The 17,725-nt window shown below is 55.4% G+C and overlaps 1 protein-coding gene and 1 long non-coding RNA gene across 11 annotated transcripts in view; one reads left to right on the top strand and one right to left on the bottom strand.

Moving 5' to 3' along the window:
• Nucleotides 1–445: 445 nt before the first annotated feature.
• The window catches only part of MGAT3 (beta-1,4-mannosyl-glycoprotein 4-beta-N-acetylglucosaminyltransferase), a 45,034-nt gene continuing 27,754 nt past the window's right edge, over nucleotides 446–17,725 (bottom strand). For 5 of the 10 annotated variants that reach the window (XM_009438426.5, XM_016939199.4, XM_016939198.4 and 2 more), the window contains one exon: nucleotides 446–5,299. In XM_009438426.5, the coding sequence (XP_009436701.2) occupies nucleotides 3,697–5,299 (1,603 nt within the window). In that variant the 3' untranslated portion in view covers nucleotides 446–3,696. Of the gene's footprint in view, nucleotides 5,300–6,376; nucleotides 6,482–14,522; nucleotides 14,618–14,905; nucleotides 14,995–15,298; nucleotides 15,387–17,725 lie in introns of those variants that run through there. The other 5 variants (XM_054675903.2, XM_009438429.4, XM_009438431.4 and 2 more) reach the window with 5 other exon arrangements.
• On the top strand, nucleotides 14,924–16,843 carry LOC129138515 (uncharacterized). The gene is made up of 2 exons (XR_008541832.1): nucleotides 14,924–16,188; nucleotides 16,707–16,843. It is a non-coding gene; the product is annotated as an uncharacterized LOC129138515 (long non-coding RNA).

Raw genomic sequence — 17,725 nt, 5'->3', positions numbered from 1 at the left:
TTGGATGAGGCATTTAGAACCTGACAGGAAAAACTACTGAGGCAGGAGCACTTATTTTGATGCCCCAGAGCAGAATTGTAGGAGAACCACCCCCTCTCTGCAGAGGCACCAAAGCCTTCATCCAGATCCCCAAAAGGGTCCCTGCCCACCTGCAGGAGGGTGGGTGCCCCTGGTCCTAGGAGCCTGGTTCACTTCTGCTTCCTTCCACCAGACCTCAGCCCAGCATCTTCCACTTCCCAGCTGCTTCCACCTGCGGCTGGGGGACACGTCATCCCTAAGTGAAGGTGCTCCCTGCAGCCCCCTCTCCCCACTGGCCATCCAGTCCTTGGGAAGGTCTTGCACCCCATGGATCCAGAAGCAAGGGTGTCTTTAGCAAGACCAGAGCCACCTGTTCCCACCCCTCCCTGCCCCAGAGCACCCACAAACCGGCCACACGTGCACACAATTCAGACTTTGTAGCTGTTTTTATTATTAATATTATCTTCTCCTTTAAGCATCCCTTTAAGGGTGAAATGAAATCCAACCATTTACAGAGAAAATGATTTCAGAATGTACATATTGATTTTCCCTTACAAAAAAAATAATACTATTATTGATGTCCTTACATTATGCATTTCCCAGGGTCCTGCCTTCTGCTTGGACAAGTCCTGTCTCCCCACCCAGACTCTCCCTGTTGCCCCCAAAGCTCTCCCATGCTGCCCCTGGGAACCGACGTGACCCATGGGTGGACAAGGCCAGCCATGCTTCCTGGATGCTTGGCATGGACAGGCCTCCTTGGGTCTAGGGGTCTCAGGGTCAGTTATTCCCTGGGAGAAACGTGGACATGGGACATGGCAGCAGTGTGCCGGTGGTCACATTCAGCTTGGTTTCCCTTCATATTGAGGGAGTGGCCCTGGGTTCTTCTGCCCCCACCAAATTCCCAGTGTATGCTGTGATGATATGTGAAACTCTTCAATCCCGCGCCCTGGCCCCCACCCCCTGACAGCTGTCCTCTCCACCGATGGCCAGGCCTTCACTCCTGCTGCTGTGAACAGGCCCTGCCCCACCAGGTCTGTGAGGAAGGCAGAGCCTGGCAGCTCTGAGCTGCTCCTATCTTCCTTCCCTTAGCCCTGAGCTGGTGCCCTGGAGGGGCATCCCATAGCAACTGAGGATGCCAGGGGCGTGGGGGTGAGAAAGCTGCCAAGGAGGGAGGCCCCAGGCCAGGGCCTGGGCATGATCAGGAGCCCTGAGACTCCCTGTCCATGGGGTGCAGCCTGGCCTAGATTGACCCAGAGCCATAGGGACCCCGAGTGTTTGAGCCACCTCTCAGCCCCAAGAGCAAACAGAAAGGAAGGCTGCTGTGACTTCAAAGGAGTTCCATGGGGGGCAGTCCCCTAGATGGGAGCAAAGTGGCTCAGAGCCCCTCAGCCCGCTTCACGCTTGCCCACCAGTGGCTCCTCTGAGGCCAGCTCCCCACACCATGCCCTCACTGGGCACTTAACCCAGACAGAGCTGTCGCAAGAAGATGCCCTCCTCTCCTGGCCCATCAGGAAACCCCCAACCATAAGACATCTGGAGAAAGCCCCAATGGAGGTGGGGGGAGGGGACAGGTGGGATGATGCGGCTGGGGCCGAGAGGGGCTGGGGAGGTAGTGGGCTCTCAGCTGCACAGCCCTCAGGTCAGGATTCTCATTCCTCAGACTGAAAGACAGACAGACAGACAGACAGACAGACCCTGCATCCCCTTTAGCTTTGCTTTCTAGGCTCCCCAAGGGCTTTCTGCCTCAGTCATTTTGGGGAGCTGCAGGAGGTGTGGCCACAGGCCCGAGGAAGAGGCCAGGCCTGGGCCTGGCCTCTTCCATCCATACACAAGCATGTATTTACAGGGACACAGCAATACAGACATGTACAAATACACACCAAGCATGCACCCATGCCCATAAATATACACACACACACGCACAAACATGAGCCATTCCACAGGCCAACTCTGCAAACCGGCATCATTGGGTAGCGTCTGAGGGGCTGAAGGGAGGGGGTGTTTCCCCTTCCCACAGAGCTGCAAGCTCCTCACTGCCCCCAGCCCTGGGCTGCACAGTGAGGGAAACAGGAGCAAGCTGTTCCAGAAACTCTGACAATGAGAGCTGGATCCGACGACTGAGTTATTGCTGCTCCCTCCCCCTCTCCCAGAGATGCTACTGGTCCCCCATATCCATTCTCTTCTCCTCCATCAATAAGATAACTCCCAAGGTGAGGCCAGGCACATGGCGGCCCCGCTGAAGACTACACTTCCCAGGTTCCCTAGCAGCTGCTTGTGGCCATGTGACTGAGTCCCAGCCAATGAGAGGCCAGCAGAGGTGAGCCTGCCAATTCTGGCTCATGCCTTTAGCAAAAAGTGGGTGTGCCCTCTTGTCTATTTCTGCTTCCCCCAGGCTTGGATGCACACAGGAGGGTGGGCGCTAGAGCAGCTGCTGTGTACCCAGAATTGGAAGGTGCGTATGAAGAAACGCAGAGCTGCCCTACCAGCTCTGGGCCATCTCAATCTAGACTAATTAGAAACAAGCTTCCGTCTTGCTTAAACCACTGTATTTCAGGGTCTCCTAATCACAGCAGCTCAGAATCAACTCCAACAAAGACATCCCCACCAAGGCAAGCTATGAGGAACAGGAAGCATACAACTGGCCTTATTGTCCCTTTTTGGGCCCAAGACAGCCTCATGGCCCCTTTCTGGCCCCCAGCCCGCCTGCTCCAAGGAGGGGCACAACAGTGACTGCACCTGGGACAGTGGACAGCTGGGACTGGGTGTCAGAAGGAAAGGGTGATGGGGAGGGAGAGACGGATCCGTGCAGAGGACTCATGTCAGTCTTCTCCTCCCCACTTCCCCCTCAAGGCCACACCTACAACTGGACTCTTGGCCTTGCAAGGACTGAGTGCACAGTCCACAAGACAGCAATGTGAAAGGGAGAAGGAACGTCAACGCTGGGTTTAGAACCAAAAGGAAAGCTCCTCAGGGTTCTCCAGGCCCCTGTGTTGGCTCACGACAGCCTGAGGGGTGCACAGAGACAGACTCAGGCAGCAGCATCCCAGGGCAGCCAGGTCCTGTCCTTTGCGGCAGGGGGTGGAGTTCTGTCTCCATCTGGCCCAGCACTTCTGACTACATTGCAAAGCATCCCTCAGCACCTCCTCTTGGTAGGATGTGGCTTTTTCATCTCTTCCCTACCAGGTGTCCACACTTCCTCCTGGACCCAAATGCATCTACTTACAGAGCCCTGGGTCCTCCTGGCAGGCCGGTCTCCCACACCGAGCCCAAGGCCCAGGGATGCCAAATGGTGGGCTTTTTCCCGGCCTGGCCACCCCCCAGAGGCTGCCTGGTGAGATCCTGCAGGCTCTCTTCCCCAATCCTGCCTACCCTCCCCCGCTACCCAGGGACCACCACGCACACTCCAGTGGCACCTCCTGGCCACAGCAGTCTTGGCAGTCATAAGGGCCATCCAGACGTCACGGCCTGCGCCCTCTCCCAACAGGAGGGATATTTTCTGAGCTCAAAGGCCTGACCCTTGATTCACAAGGGCTTCAGTAGGGGAACCCTACCCCCACCCCCACTCCCCACCCACTCCTGGTCCCCTCAAGAACCACGGAGCCGGCAGGAGGCAGGGAGATAGCGCTAGGGGCCGCCGCCACCCCCGCCCTGTCACAAACCCTATCAGATCATGCAGCTCTAGACTTCCGTCTCGTCCAGTTTGCCCCGGGCGGGCGGCCTTCCCTCGGGACCCCTGTGGCGCCGCCCGCCCGCCGCCGTGCTCCTGGGCTCCTGGTAGGGGTTGTCCAGCAGGTAGTGGAACCGGTCGTAGTTCTTCAGCAGGTACTTGGGCGCATACATGTGCTCGCTGGGGTCTGCAGGCGGGTACTCCTGCTGCGTGCCGTCGAACCAGCCCCCGGTGCGGATCAGGCCGCGGATGTAGTTCAGGTCCCGCTTGTCCTCGTAGTCACCCCAGCGTGGGAAGTCGCCATTCTGGGCGGACACGAGCTTGAAGTAGATGCCCTCGGGCGTGAAGCACCAGGAGCAGTGCCAGCCGGCGAAGTGCAGGGGGCTGCCCAGCGACCACTGCACCAGGATGTGGCCGGTGCGGTTCTCATACTGTCTGAAGTTGGGCATGGTGTAGTACTGGCGGCGGCGCAGGCGGATGCCGTCCAGCCCATACACTGCCTGCAGCATGTCCACCGTGCAGCCCGACACCACCTCCAGGGTGCCCGGCTGCTTCCAGAAGAAGCCGTAGAGCGACTTGCGCATGTGGAAGGCGAAGGGCTCGGTCCAGCCATCGTAGAGCTTGAGGAAAAGGACGCCGTCACGGGCCGGGATCTCGTCCGCATCGTCAATGATGAAGACGTCGTCGGGCCGCAGGTTGCGCAGCCGCGAGACGCCGTCCTGGGTGAGGAAGGTGCGCAGGTAGTCGTCGGCGATCCAGCCGTCCTGCCGGCCGCCGGGCGGGAAGTGGTCCAGGAAGACATAGAGCACCTTGTGGCGGATGTACTCGAAGGTGCCATTGGTCAGCATCTCCCGGAACTTGAGCGGCCGCGGCTCCCCGTAAGCCGTGAAGTTGGACTCGCACACCACAAAGGCGTCCACCACGTCGCCCAGCTCGTGGAAGCGCACGTCCAGCAGGTCGAACTCGTGGTTGACGTTGATGGCGTTGATGACGCGGCGCGGCACCTCCCTGGGCACCAGCCGCTCCTTGGTGGGCAGGTTGGAGTACTGCACCACGGTGGGCACGCCGCAGCTGGGTCCGTGCCAGCCGGGCAGGCACACGCACTCCACCCACTTGCGCCGCGCGCCTCGGCCCCCCGTGCGCTCCCGGGCGCTCAGGAGGTACCGGGGTGGCCGCCGGGCCGAGGAGCCGTTGGCCCCCTCAGGCTTCTCCTCCGGCCGTCCTGGGGGCGGCCTCTCCAGCATCTTGGTGCCGGGTTTGAAGCAGACGCCGCCGGCCTTGGTGCGCACGAAATACTCGGTGGTGTCCTCGGGCAGCACCAAGTCCACCCGGTGGAGCTCCTCGGCCGCCTTGCTGGGCGGCAGCGGCTGCAGCAGGGGCGAGTGGGAGTAGAGTGGGGTACGCAGCAGGTCAGGGCCCCCTGGCTCGGGGCTGGCCTGGGGCGTGACCGGGGCATTGTTCCAGAAGAAGCTGGACACCAGGTTAGGGCTGAGGGAGGCCAGTTCTCGGGGGAAGGTGACATAGGACAGGGTCTTGAAGAAGTGCAGGAAGGAGATGAGGCACAGGCCGGCCATACAGAACATGAGAAAGAGCTTGTAGCGTCTCATCTTCATCCTGCGGGAGAGAGAGAGACAGGAGACTCATCAGGGCAGCCCAGGCTCCTTTCCTAGGAAGAGGACCTAGGAGGCCTCTGCTGCCACCTTGCTGGACAATGTGGTGGCCAGCACCTGCTGCCCCTGCATGGAGTGACCTCCTGCCCCCAAGAGTCAACTCGCGGTACCAAGGCCCCTGAAAGCCCCAGCACTGAGGACACCGCCGTGCTCCCATAGCCCTTCCCTGAGATCCCCAGGCCACCACCCTGCCCCCTCTGCAGCCTGCTTCTCCGCCTGGCCCACCCCACCCTGACTGTGCGGCTGCACTGCTAGGCTTGGCTCCAGGAGCAACATGCGCCTTGGGAAAAGCTCAACTTGCAGTACAGACTCCGCCCCAGGACAGAACGGGGAGAGCAGGCTGTAGGCTGCCCTCGTGGGTCCTGTCCCTCCCCTCCTATCTTCTTTTTTATGGACATATTGACAAATCTTTTGAATATTTTTTCACTGAAAAAACTCACAGGTCTCAAGGGAAAACACTTAATTCTAACATATTTAATGAATAAAATTAGGCCAGGCGTGGTGGCTCACGCCTGTAATCCCAACACCTTCAGAGGCTGAGGCAGGAGGATCACTTGAGCCCAGGAGTTTGAGACCAGCTTGGACAACATGGTGAGACCCCATCTCTACAGAAAATTTAAAAATTAGCCAGGTGTGGTGCCATGTGCCTGTGGTCCCAGCTACTTAGGAGGCTGAGGTGGGAGGATCACTTGAGACCTTGAGGTTGAGGCTGCAGTGAGCCATGATTGCACCACTGCGCCCCAGCCTGGACAACAGACTGAGACCCTATCTCAAAAACAAAATAAAATAAAAGTTCCCCTTCATTATCCCATGCCCTTTACTAATCTCCAGGCATAAAAATTTGAGGTCGGTCAGTGCAGTGGCTCAGGCCTATAATCCCAGCACTTTGGGAGGCCGAGGTGGGCAGATCACAAGGTCAGGAGTTCAAGACCAGCCTGGCCAACATGGTGAAACCCCGTCTCTACTAAAAATACAAAAGTTAGCTGAGTGTAGTGGCGCATGCCTGTAATCCCAGCTATACCGGCTGAGGCAGGAGAATTACTTGAACCCAGGAGGCGGAAGTTGCAGTGAGCCATGATCACGCCATTGCACTCCAGAACCTGGGCGACAAGAGCAAGACTCCATCTAAAAAAAAAAAAAAAATTTGAGGTCTATCTCTTGCTTTATATGCAATTTTTCTATTCTTGATTTAATATTTTTCATAAATACTACCATATTGGACAGTAAGTCTAACCAAGTTGTTTTCCTCAATCAATGATAGATTTAAAAGATTTTGGTGTCAGTAGAAATAAATGTACCAGTTCCTTTTAAATCCCACATATTACATGGCTATTGTGAATAAATCACTCTGTATTCATGACTCATGATGTAACTCATGAATTTGCTATTCATTTATACAGTTTAATTTATCAATTAGTTTATGGCTGTGGAATGGAGATGCTTGTATATTCTCATTCTCCAATTTAAATTTTTTTTGTGTGTTTTTGTTTGTTTGTTTGTTTTTAAGACAGAGTCTTGCTCTGTCGCCCAGGCTGAAGTGCAGTGGTGCGATCTCTGCTCACTGCAGCCTCTGCCTCCCAGGTTCAAGGAATTCTCACCTCAGCCTCCCAAGTAGCCGGGATTACAGGCACACACCACCACACCCAGCTAATTTTTGTATTTGTAGTAGAGATGGGGTTTCGCCATGTTGGCTAGGCAGGTCTCGAACTCCTGACCTCAGGTGATCCGCCCACCTCGACCTCCCAAAGTGCTGAGATTACAGGCATGAGCCACCATGCCTGGCCTAAATAAACTTTTAATTTTAGAATATTTGTAGATTATCAGAAAAGGTGCAAAGACAGCACAGAGGCTTCCTCACACACTTCACCCTGTTGCTCCCAGTTTATATCACCATGGTACATTTGTCACAACTAGGAAACGGACATCGGAATGTCACCATCAGCCAAACTCCACGCTGGATTTGGATCCCTCGTTTTATGAATGAGCCGTGCAGCCACAGAGCACCTCCGACCGTAGCCATCCAGCTCATTTCACCCTTTGAGTCTAGGCAGGTGGGCAGGCGGGCCAGGAGTTTACATCCATTTGACCAGTGAAGATGCTGGGTGGGGCCAAGTGAGACCAGTGACCTGTCCGGGGGGAGCCCACTGAGTCACAGAAAAGGCTGAGACAGAAACCTTGCCTTTGGCATCTGGCACTCTCCTACCTAGATATTCTTAAAATGTTCCCATCTGTGGCTTCTCTTTATTTTTGATTCTTTCTCTGGGTCATGCTCTCCCCTTCACTTTTTTTTTTGAGACAGAGTCTCACTCTATCACCCAGGCTGAAGTGCAGTGGCTAGATCCTGGCTCACTGCAACTTCCATCTACCAGGTTCAAGCAATTCTCTTGCCTCAGCCTCCCAAGTAGCTGGAATTACAGGTGTGTGCCACCATGCCCTGATAATTTTTGTATTTTTAGTGCAGATGTGGTTTCACTACGTTGGCCAGGCTGGCCTTGAACTCCTGACCTCAAGTGATCTGCCCGCCTCAGCTTCTGAAAGTGCTGGGATTACAGGCATGAACCACCATGGCCAGCCTCCCTACTTTTTAAGGACAGCAAGGTAGGGTGGAAAGATAGGAATTTGGGTTAGGCGTGGTGGCTCACGCCTGTAATCCCAGCACTTTGGGAAGCTGAGGCAGGTGGATCACCAGAGGTCAGGAGTTTGAGACCAGCCTGGCCAACATTGTGAAACCCTGTCACTACTAAAAATACAAAAATTAGCTAGTCACGGTGGTGGGCACCTGTAATCCCAGCTACTAGGGAGGCTAAGGCAGGAGAATCGCTTGAACCAGGGACGTGGGGGTTGCAGTGAGCCGAGATCGCACCACTGTACTCCAACCTGGGCAACAGAATGAGACTCCGTCTCAAAAAACAACAAACAAACAAACAAACAAAAACAAGGCTCCTAATCATTCTGAACCTTAGTTTCTCCATCTGTGAAATGGGCACAGAGTTCCTGGCATGCAGCATGCTCAATAAGCTCTTGTTCCCTTCAATGCTCAAGGTGGATGCCCCCAATTTAATTTTCTACAAGCCACATGGTCATAAGGCACAGAATCACAACACGATTGATCTAGAAATTTTAAGGACCATCTCCTCCAACTCTTTCATTTTATAGAGGAGGAAACCAGGACCTAGGGGCATTCAGGGACCTGCCCAAAGTCACAACAGAGCTGGAGTGTGAACCGGGCAGCTGGGCTCCTGCACCAGGTGCCCCTCATGACCTCAGCTTGCGAGGAGTCCTGAGCAGGCTGGTAAGAAGCAGTGGAGCTGCTGATCCCGACAATCAGGGCAGCGTTTGCCCCATTCGAGCTCAGATATCCCTCCTCCAGTAAACGCCTGCCCCCCTGGAGCTGTCCACACGGAGTGGGCACAGCTGACTGCAGGCAGGTAGAACAGTCTGGGGTAGGGGCCTGACCTCTGCTAAATGTCCCAGGGCAGAGCTGGGGCTGTTCGCCACTGGCGTTTGGAAGGAGGGGCTGCTCCTTGATAACATTTTGAAGTGGGTCTTCTGCACTTCATTCTCCATTTTGGATTCCAGCCCTTGTCTGGCAAAGTGAGACCAGTTGGGCTGGACCAGCAGGGTGAGCAAAAGGGGCTAGGAGTGCTGTGGCCAGGACCAGACACAAGGCAATACTGCAGCCGGGGTTAGCATGGCGAAAGCTTCCAAAGCAACCTACTCTTGGGGTTTCAGGACTTGGAAAGGCAGCCTGGATCCTTCTGGTGGGCTATTTTTCTTTTTCTTTTTTTTTAATTTTTTAATTTTTTTGAGACGGAGTTTTGCTGTTGTTGCCCAGGCTGGAGTGCAATGGTGCGATCTCAGCTCACCACAACCTCTGCCTCAAGCAATTCTCCCGCCTTAGCCTCCTGAGTAGCTGGGATTACAGACATGCACCACTACACCGGCTAATTTTGTATCTTTAGTAGAGGTGGGGTTTCACCATGTTGGTCAGGCTCGTCTCGAACTCCTGACCTCAGGTGATCTGCCCGCCTTGGCCTCCCAGAGTGCTGGGATTACAGGTGTGGGCCACTGTGCCTGGCCTTAGTGGGCTATTTTTCTGTACTTGGGACCTGCCTCTGTGGGGGACACTCTAAGTTACACAACTGGTGTAAGCTATGTGGCAGGCATGGCCTGGGGCTGCCATTCAGACTCTAAATCCCCTGGCAGCATGAACAAAGGCTTTAGCAAAGCAAGGTAAGAGGAACTCAGAGAGGCAAGGAAACAGCCTGCTTGGCGTAAAGGGCCTCCGTGGACCTGCTGAGGTCAGATTGACCCAGCTGCCCCTTGGCTGGCTTTCAGGATCTAGTTACTCACAGCCAGCTGTGCCCTTCTGAGCATGGACTCACCAGTGCTTGGGAGCTCCCCCTCTCAGTCACTGGAGCCTTCAGGCAGGGCCCCTTAATAAGGCCTCAGTCTGGGTTGCTGCTGAGAATCAAGGATCTGAGCATGTTTCCCTCATCACTCAGGCTGCTAGGAGGCTCAGAAGCACACAGTGGTCAGCCCAGAGCATGTCAACAGCACCTCACAGACAGCATTTTCTTGGACTCCTTCACTTGCAGCTGCCCGCATAGTTTCAATCCTTTTCAGCTCAATTCCTTTTTGTCTTTTCATTTTTTTATTGAGACAGCATATAAATAAAATGGAATAAATAAGCACTGGCACTCAGGGTCTCATTTAAATCTCTCAGGCACTCTGGTAGGTTATTTAAACTGCCCTGTTTTAACAGATGGAGAAAACGAGACTCAGAAAGATGGCAAGACTTTCCCCAAAGGACATCATTAAGGAGGTGGCTGAGTCAGGACTTGAACATAAGTTTAGGTTCTCAAGCCAGTGCCTCTCTCCCTCATGACAGCTGAGACCACCAGATCCCTCTGTAGTGCAGGCGGCCCAGCTGTGGGCTAAAGCCATGGAACCAAACTGGGCCCCAGTTGGTGGCATTTCAGCTTCCATTACAAAGCTTCATCAAAGCTGGGCACAGTGGCTCATGCCTCTGGAATCTCTGCACTTTGGGAGGCCAAGGTGGGCAGATTGCTTGAGTCCGGGAGTTCAAGACCAGCTTGGGCAACATGGCTAAACCCCGTCTCTACAAAAAAAAAAAAAAAAAATTAGCAGTGCCTACTTTCTAGCAGTGCCAGGCATGTAGAACTACTATGTGCCTGTAGTTCTAGCTACTTGGGAAGCTGAGGTGGGAAGACTGCTTGAGCCCTGCAGGTCAAGGCTGCAGTGAGCTGAGAGATCGCAATTCTGCACTCCAGCCTGGGCAGGGGAGTGAGACTCTTATCTCAAAAGCAAAAATAACAAAGCATCGACAAACCATCAGGTGTAACAGTAAAACTATCACTGAGGCTGACATGCCAGACACTGTCCTAAGCTTGTTACACACGTGACTGTACTGAATCCTCCCAACACGAAGCAGGTACCCTTGTATAAGGAAACCGAGGCCAGGGAGATGATGTCGCTTGCACAGCATTGCACAATAGAAGGATCATACTGGATCCTATAGGGTCAATCATGGGGTTATATCCAGTGGTAAAGCTGTCCTGAGCCCCTTCCAGCTGCCAAGTTCAACCCAAGTAGAGTGACAGAGCCCCTGAGGAGTCCACCTGTGACCAGTGAAGACAACCCAGTGGATGGTGCAGCCCTGGGGCATTTGATCCATACAACATGCCACAGGGTGGTCACCCAACCCACGTCACTCATTCACTCAGCAACGATTTTGCCAGAGCCCCGTGTGCCAGGCACCTCGGTGGGTACTGGGAACATGGGGAGACAGGACGGACCAAAATCCCTGCCCTCAGGGAGCCTGCTCAGCACCCAACAGGGTAGGGAGCCTGCGTAAACTACAAACACACGAGTCAGCTCAGAAAACTGCGCGCCCAAAGAGGCTGTGCTCTGGAGAAAGACAAAGCGGGTAACGGGCAGGAGTGAGTGCGTCATTATGTCCAGTGATGAATGGAGTGGGCAGGGCAGGCTCACCCAGGAGGCGACGTGAGCAGACTCCACGCAGGAGAGGGCGCCAGGGAAGAATGTTCCAGGCAGAAGGCACAACCAGTGCCCTGGCAGGAGTGTATGTGCGCCAGTGAAGAACAGCAAGGCGGGTGGGACGGAGCAAGTGAGGAGACATGGGGGGCAGGGAACAAACCCAGATCACAGGGCCTGGAGGCATGGTTAGAAGTGTGGCTTTCACCGGAGGATTCAGAGAAGGGAGGCCATGGCCTGACCTTGGTGTGAATGGCTCACTTTGGCTGCTCTGCTGAGAATGAACGGGCGCTTCAAGGGCAGGGCAGGGGAAGCCAGGAGGCCACACTGAACTGCCCAGGTGAGTCAGGGTGGCTTCCACCAGGGTGTAGGGTGTAGAGTGTGCTCAGATTCTGCTGGATTTGCTGAAGAGCTGGATGTGAGCAAGGCAGCACACTGGGTGGCCCCAGGCACTGGAAGAATGGACCAGCCCTTGACTGGGGTGGAGGAGGCTGGCCCTATCTGGCAGACCTGGGGCTTGCAGCCAGCATCTGTCTCTGCAGGGCCTAGCCCTAACCACTACTTCTCCTCCTGCAGACACCAACAGTGAGGCTGGGCGTGAAGGACATGGCCAAGGTCAAACACTGGCTAGCAGCAGGTCCTGGGCTAACCTTTGTCTCTAGATCCAAACCTCAGGTCCTTTCTGCAGCATGCTATCTAGAAGCTTCACCTGAGGGATGGGCGGGGTGGGATATGCTTTGTCTGTGGTCCCCCTGTGGCCTCAAAGCACTGTGGGGGACATCGTCCAGCCCACTGTCCCACTCCCACCTACTTCCCTGGATGTACGTGGCTTGAGGTCCTCCAGCAGCTCAGGAAGCCAGGAGGGTCACTGTGGTTAGGACCTAACTGGAGAATAAGGTTAACTGAGCGAGGGCTTAGGGCCTTCCCTGGGCTGGGCGCCCTCTGTGACCCAGGCAGGCAGCTCTCTGAGGACAAAACCCCTCTCCAGCTCCTTCCCACCACCAAGGCTAATCTCTGTTAGCACAGATGCCATACTCTGGCCCTTACTCAGTTCGTTAAAATTCACCTAGTATTTCTCAGATGCCTGCTCTGTGCCAAGATAGCCTCCCTGGAGCCAAAGCACCTGCCTCTGCCCCAAGCCAGAGCCCATCCCGAACTCTCCCAACCTCCCCCAGCTCCTCCTCATCATCAATGTTCCTATAGTCACTATGAACAGAGCAGGTCACCTGACCTCTCTCAGCCTCAACTCCTCCATGTATAAAATGGGTATCATTATCTCTGCCCTGCTTATTTCAAGTGAGAATCAGAGAGACCTATGCACGGCCCCAGCCCCAGTCAACACTAGGCTCATTTTCCCCTAGATGTCTGTCTTCCCAGCTGGCATATAAGCTCCCTAAAGCAGGGAATGTACACAGCAGGTGCTCAATGAGATCACCCCGCACTGCCCTGGGCCTCCACAATGCCCTCACCATCACTTCCATGTGCTCGGACTCCCCAGTTCAAATCCCAGCTCTGCCACTCCTATCTGTGTGGCCTTGTGCAGGTTAACCACTTTTCTGTACCTCTGTTTTCCCATCGATGAGATGCCTAGCACACAGTAAGCACTCAATGATAAGTGCTAGCTCTTCTATTATTATTCCCCAGCCTGGCAGAGAAGAGAAAGAGTGAGCCTTTGGGTGGGGACACACCAGAAGCAGAGGCTTGCAGGTGAGTCCCTGGCAGGGCCTCAGCCTAGGTGGGTGCTGTCTTATCTCAGGGCAACAGGGAGCAAAACCTAAACCTGCTGTGGGGAGGGGCCAGGGGCTGGGAAGCCATGCCTCCTGAGACTCCAAGAAAAGGGGGGCTTGAGGCTCCACCCCCACCCCGCTGCCAGACACCCCGTAAGTTGCGCCCAGCCCCAGGGGCCTGTGCCTTTTTTAATTTTTTTAGACAGGGTTTTGTCTTTCTTTGTTACCCAGGCAGGCTGGAGTACAGTGGGGTGGTCAAGGTTCACTGCAGCCACAAACTCCTGGGTTCAAGTGATCCTCCCACCTCAGCCTCCTAAGTAGCTGGGACTACAGGTATGTGCCACCACTCGGCTGATTTTTTAAACATTTTTTTGTAGAGAGGAGGTCTCCCTACATTGCCAAGCTGGTCTCGACCTCCTGGGCTCAAGTGATACCTCGGCCCCCCAGTGTTGGGATTGCAAGCGTGGGCCACTGCCTCTGGCCGGGCCTGGGTCTGTTGGGATAGGTGGTAGAGCATGGGCCAGGTGCTTCCTGGCAGCCAGGTGATCCTGGAAGAGGGAGGCTGAGGCTGACCCAGGATGGCAGCAGGCAGTCTTCAGGCAGTGGCCATGGCCCAGAGGGTCTGAGCTGGACAGATTTCCTTCTTTCCCTCCCTCTTCCCACTTCTTGTGCCATTTTTCTCTAGCTCTGCTTGGAAGCCTGACGGGCTGTGAGGGAGGGAAGCTGATGAGCCCAAACTCCATGACTCAGCCATGACCTCATAGTCAGGACTCAGGTGGAGCCCAGCCAGGAGCTTCTGGCCAGGGAGAAGGGAGGTGCTCTCTGGAGGCCACTGGCTGTGATGGTGGGAGCTGGCCAGGCAGGTAGCAGCCTCCCAGGCGCAGACTCACACCGACAGCTGTCACTTGGTGAAGGGCGGCTCCTGTGGAGCTCTCCGTGGTCCTGAGCTTGCCTGTGCTGGCCAGAGTCCTAGCTCAGTCCCCAGGGTGCCCTTGGCTGGCCTCACCCTGGCCCCTGCCACCCTCCTCCGTGGTTCAGACGGCTCATGTCTTAACAGCCAGTTCCCCTGTCCACCACCCTCTGGCCCCTTCTCCGCCTGCCCCTCAACACCTGATGTCTGGCGTCTTCAGCTGGGGGACAGCCACTGGGCACTCCTCCAACTGGGAGAAGGGGCCAGCTGTCACATGTCCAGCAGTAAAGCAGGCCCAACACCCAGTGGGCACTCAGGGCATCCCTGGAATGTCCATGAGGGGCATTTTGGAGGATGCCAGAAACAACCTCAGTCTCTACTTCTGGGCAGGAAGGAGCCCATCCACTGCCCCCAGCCCTGGTACACCTCGGGGTGGACCCGCACTACCTCTCCAGGAGTTAGTTCAACTGCACGAAAGGGCTTCGCGCTGAAGCCCGTCTCCCTGTGCTCACCTTCCACCCGGCCTGGTCCTGCCCCATGTGACCTGAGGACTCTGCCACCTCCAAAAGGAAGGCAGGAGGCACATCTTTGCAGCAATCCCTGCCATGTACAGCAGCTCCTGGGGCACAAGGTAGGCCAGTGGCTACAATGGCCAGATCCGAACACTGCTTGTGGCCTTGGCAAGTCACTCTGCCTCCCCGTGCCTCAGTTTCCCCCTCCACGATACAGAGGTATAACCATTTCTATCTCAGGGTTGTTGTCAGAGTTGAGTGAGTTAATCCCCGCAAAAAGCTAGGGACCATGCCTAAGCACACAACAGATGCTCAGGACACGCCGGCTCCACTGTTACTGGAAGTCTGGAGGATTTGGTTTGAATCCCAGTGCCATGACTTACTTGCTGTGTGCCCTTTGGCAAGTTACTTAGCTTCTCTGGTCCTCAGTCTTCTCCGATCTAAAAGAAAGATGTCACCCTCTGTTTTGCAGTCCTGTGGGAGACCTGGCTGAGCCATGGTGTCAAAGCATTCTGCATGGAGCCTGGCCATTGGCAGAGGTTCTATAAATGCATGGTTTTTTTTTTTTTTCTTTCCTTCCATTTGGGTTTCCCGCTGGACGACCAAATGCAGATGACCCCCTGAACATGCCAGGCCTTGCTCCTGACCGGCTTTATTACCTTTAAGAAAGGTAACAAAGACACCTTTGTTAAGGTACAAAAGGAGGTGGGCCAGTTGGGGGGCTGCTTCACCCTGACTGGCACCCTCAGCCTGCAGGGCCTTTCTCAGTAACTCACCAGGCATTCAGGACCTAAGGCCAGAATCTGCGGAATCCAGCCCAGCCAAGGCCTGCAGACTCCTCTCCTGGGTCCAGAGGGCCTGCAAGTAAGAATTTGGTCCAAGGCTTCACCCCAGGCCAATGCCTCTGCATGTCCACTCCCACGGGCCGCCCATTCCAATCCCTTTGGGCTGCTAGAAGTTCTTCCTTCTGTTGACCTTCATCAGTTTCCCTGGAGCTTCTGCTACTGGTTCCTTCCCTGGGGTATGGCAGAGGAAGTCGGCATCTCAGGAGTCAGAAGACAGTGAGCACCTCCCCGGACTCTGAGACTAAATGCAGCTTGAGGTTTCAGGATCCCACATGGGGAGACAGGTAGAGGCGGTGGCTGCAGAACATGGCCGATCCTGGAGTCCCGGCGAGACTGGAGAAACAACTGCTGCTCTGCTGTCCTCCCCTCTCATCATCTGACTCACTCCTTTGACTGACACCCATCCACAGGGACGCCTACACAAAGTGGTCACTCTGCAGTCGACGTATCATCCCAGCTACTGGTGGTCATCGGGGACGCAGCTATGTGTGTCTCCATTTTGCAGATGAGGACATGGAGGCCTCAAGAGGTTAAGTGACTTGCTCAGCCATACACAGCTGATGGGAATGAAACAGATGGAAACGGAGACTCCCCAAGCTGACAGGCGGACTACAGATCTGGGGGTTCTGCTCCAGGCTCAACACAAGTGGCCTGGGCGAGGGAGGGCCTGGTAGACCATGACACCCAGCATCGAGGAATTCTGCTTCCCCAGCAGGCTCAGAAGGAAGAAGTCTGCTTCAGGGGCCAGGCCTGGTCAAAGACTCCATCTTCCCTGGATGGCCAGAGTCAAATCCTTGCAAATCCCGTTCACCATGGAGCAGGTGAGACAGCTTCTGCTGTGCCCACCCATGGATGAAGAAACTAGGCCAACAGAGGAGAGACAGAGCTACAAGGGGAGCAGTTCTTAGATTAGGCAGGCAGGGTTCAGGAAAGACAGGGTGCCCAGGCCACCAGAATACCCACGAGAGTCTGGGCCTCATGGAGTCAGCCCCACTCTCTGCTGGCTCAGCTCCAGGGTGGAGGCCTTGCCAAAGGCTCAGCCCAAGACCCATCCCAGGAGCCCTTTCCATGGCAACCCCACCCCTCCCCCACCTCCAGTCCCTGTGCACCACTCTCTCCCCTCCAAACCCATCCCCATCAGCTGATCCCAGCTCCCTGCAGGCTGCCTGAGGACTTTCCCACAGAGTGGCCAGCAAGTGCCTGGGAAAGTTGGTTCCCAAAGCTGGGATCTACCCCTGCTAGGACTCCACCCCTCCTGCACTGGTCACTGGTCCATTCAGGACATCAGCTCCTCATCCCCAGAGGCTCATTCCATAATGTTTCTGTTTTTGTTTTTTAGAGACGAGACCTATGTTACCCAGGCTGTATGTGAATTCCTGGACTCAAGCAATCCTCCCATCTCAGCCTCGTGAGTAGTTGGGACAAGTCTCACACCACCATACCCAGCTTAATTTAATTTGAATTTTAATAGCTGCATGCTCTAGTGGTTCCTACGTTAGACTGTGCAGTTTAGACTGAACGGAGAGGGCAGGAGGCAGGGAGTCAACCGGGTCCACCGCGCCAGCACCGCTGGAGAGATGGGGCTGCACTGAGGGAAGACCCTCGTGGGGACGGTCACAGAGCTGGAGCAAGGGAGCATCCCAGGGCGCCAAGCCTGAGAGACGGCCCGTGATGAAGGGGAGGGCCAGGGGCGGGGCAGTGGTGAGCTGATGCCAAGGTCTTGGCTGAGAGGGGCTCATAGAGCATTGGTTAACTACAGGAGGGAGGGATGCAGCTCTGGGGGGCTGCCTGACACCAGGGTGCAGGGGCATTAGGCAGGTGACTGGCAGAAGGAGACCTCGGGAGGGGAGGTGGGCTAAAGGTGGGCCTGAGGGCCCGATACACAGATGTACAGACACATCCCATGGACTGGTCCCATGGGCACTGAGGACAGCTGTTTCCCAGCCAGGTCCCTGGAACTCCCCTCCAGGTGCCCCAGGACCTGAGAGAGAGGTGGAGTGAAGGGGGAGAGAAAACAAAGCCCAGGGACTCGCCCCCAAAAAACACAATCAAGAAGATGCTCCCAGCTTTTCCATTTCAGACACTGAGTTCCTCGCAAGATTTTGTTTGAAGGAAAGCTTCTACAGTTAAAAAAAAAAAAAAAAAAAAAAAAAAGCCTGGCAAGCCCTGCTGTGAATTCATCCCTCACTCCACACCAGCAGGGAGATGGAGGCCCTGAGGAGGGGGTGATTGGTGGAGGCCGCACCACAAGCAGAACCCAGGCCTCTCTGACTCCAGGAAGGCAGGGGCGCTGGGCTGGGGCTTTTCCATCTCGGATCCTCAGTCCCCAGTCCAGGCAGAGAGGGACCTTATCAGGGA

The sequence above is a fragment of the Pan troglodytes genome, chromosome 23 (assembly GCF_028858775.2).
Source record: "Pan troglodytes isolate AG18354 chromosome 23, NHGRI_mPanTro3-v2.0_pri, whole genome shotgun sequence".
Taxonomy (NCBI): domain Eukaryota; kingdom Metazoa; phylum Chordata; class Mammalia; order Primates; family Hominidae; genus Pan; species Pan troglodytes.
The sequence above is the reverse complement of the archived record's forward strand: the minus strand, read 5'-3'. Positions and strand labels throughout refer to the sequence as shown.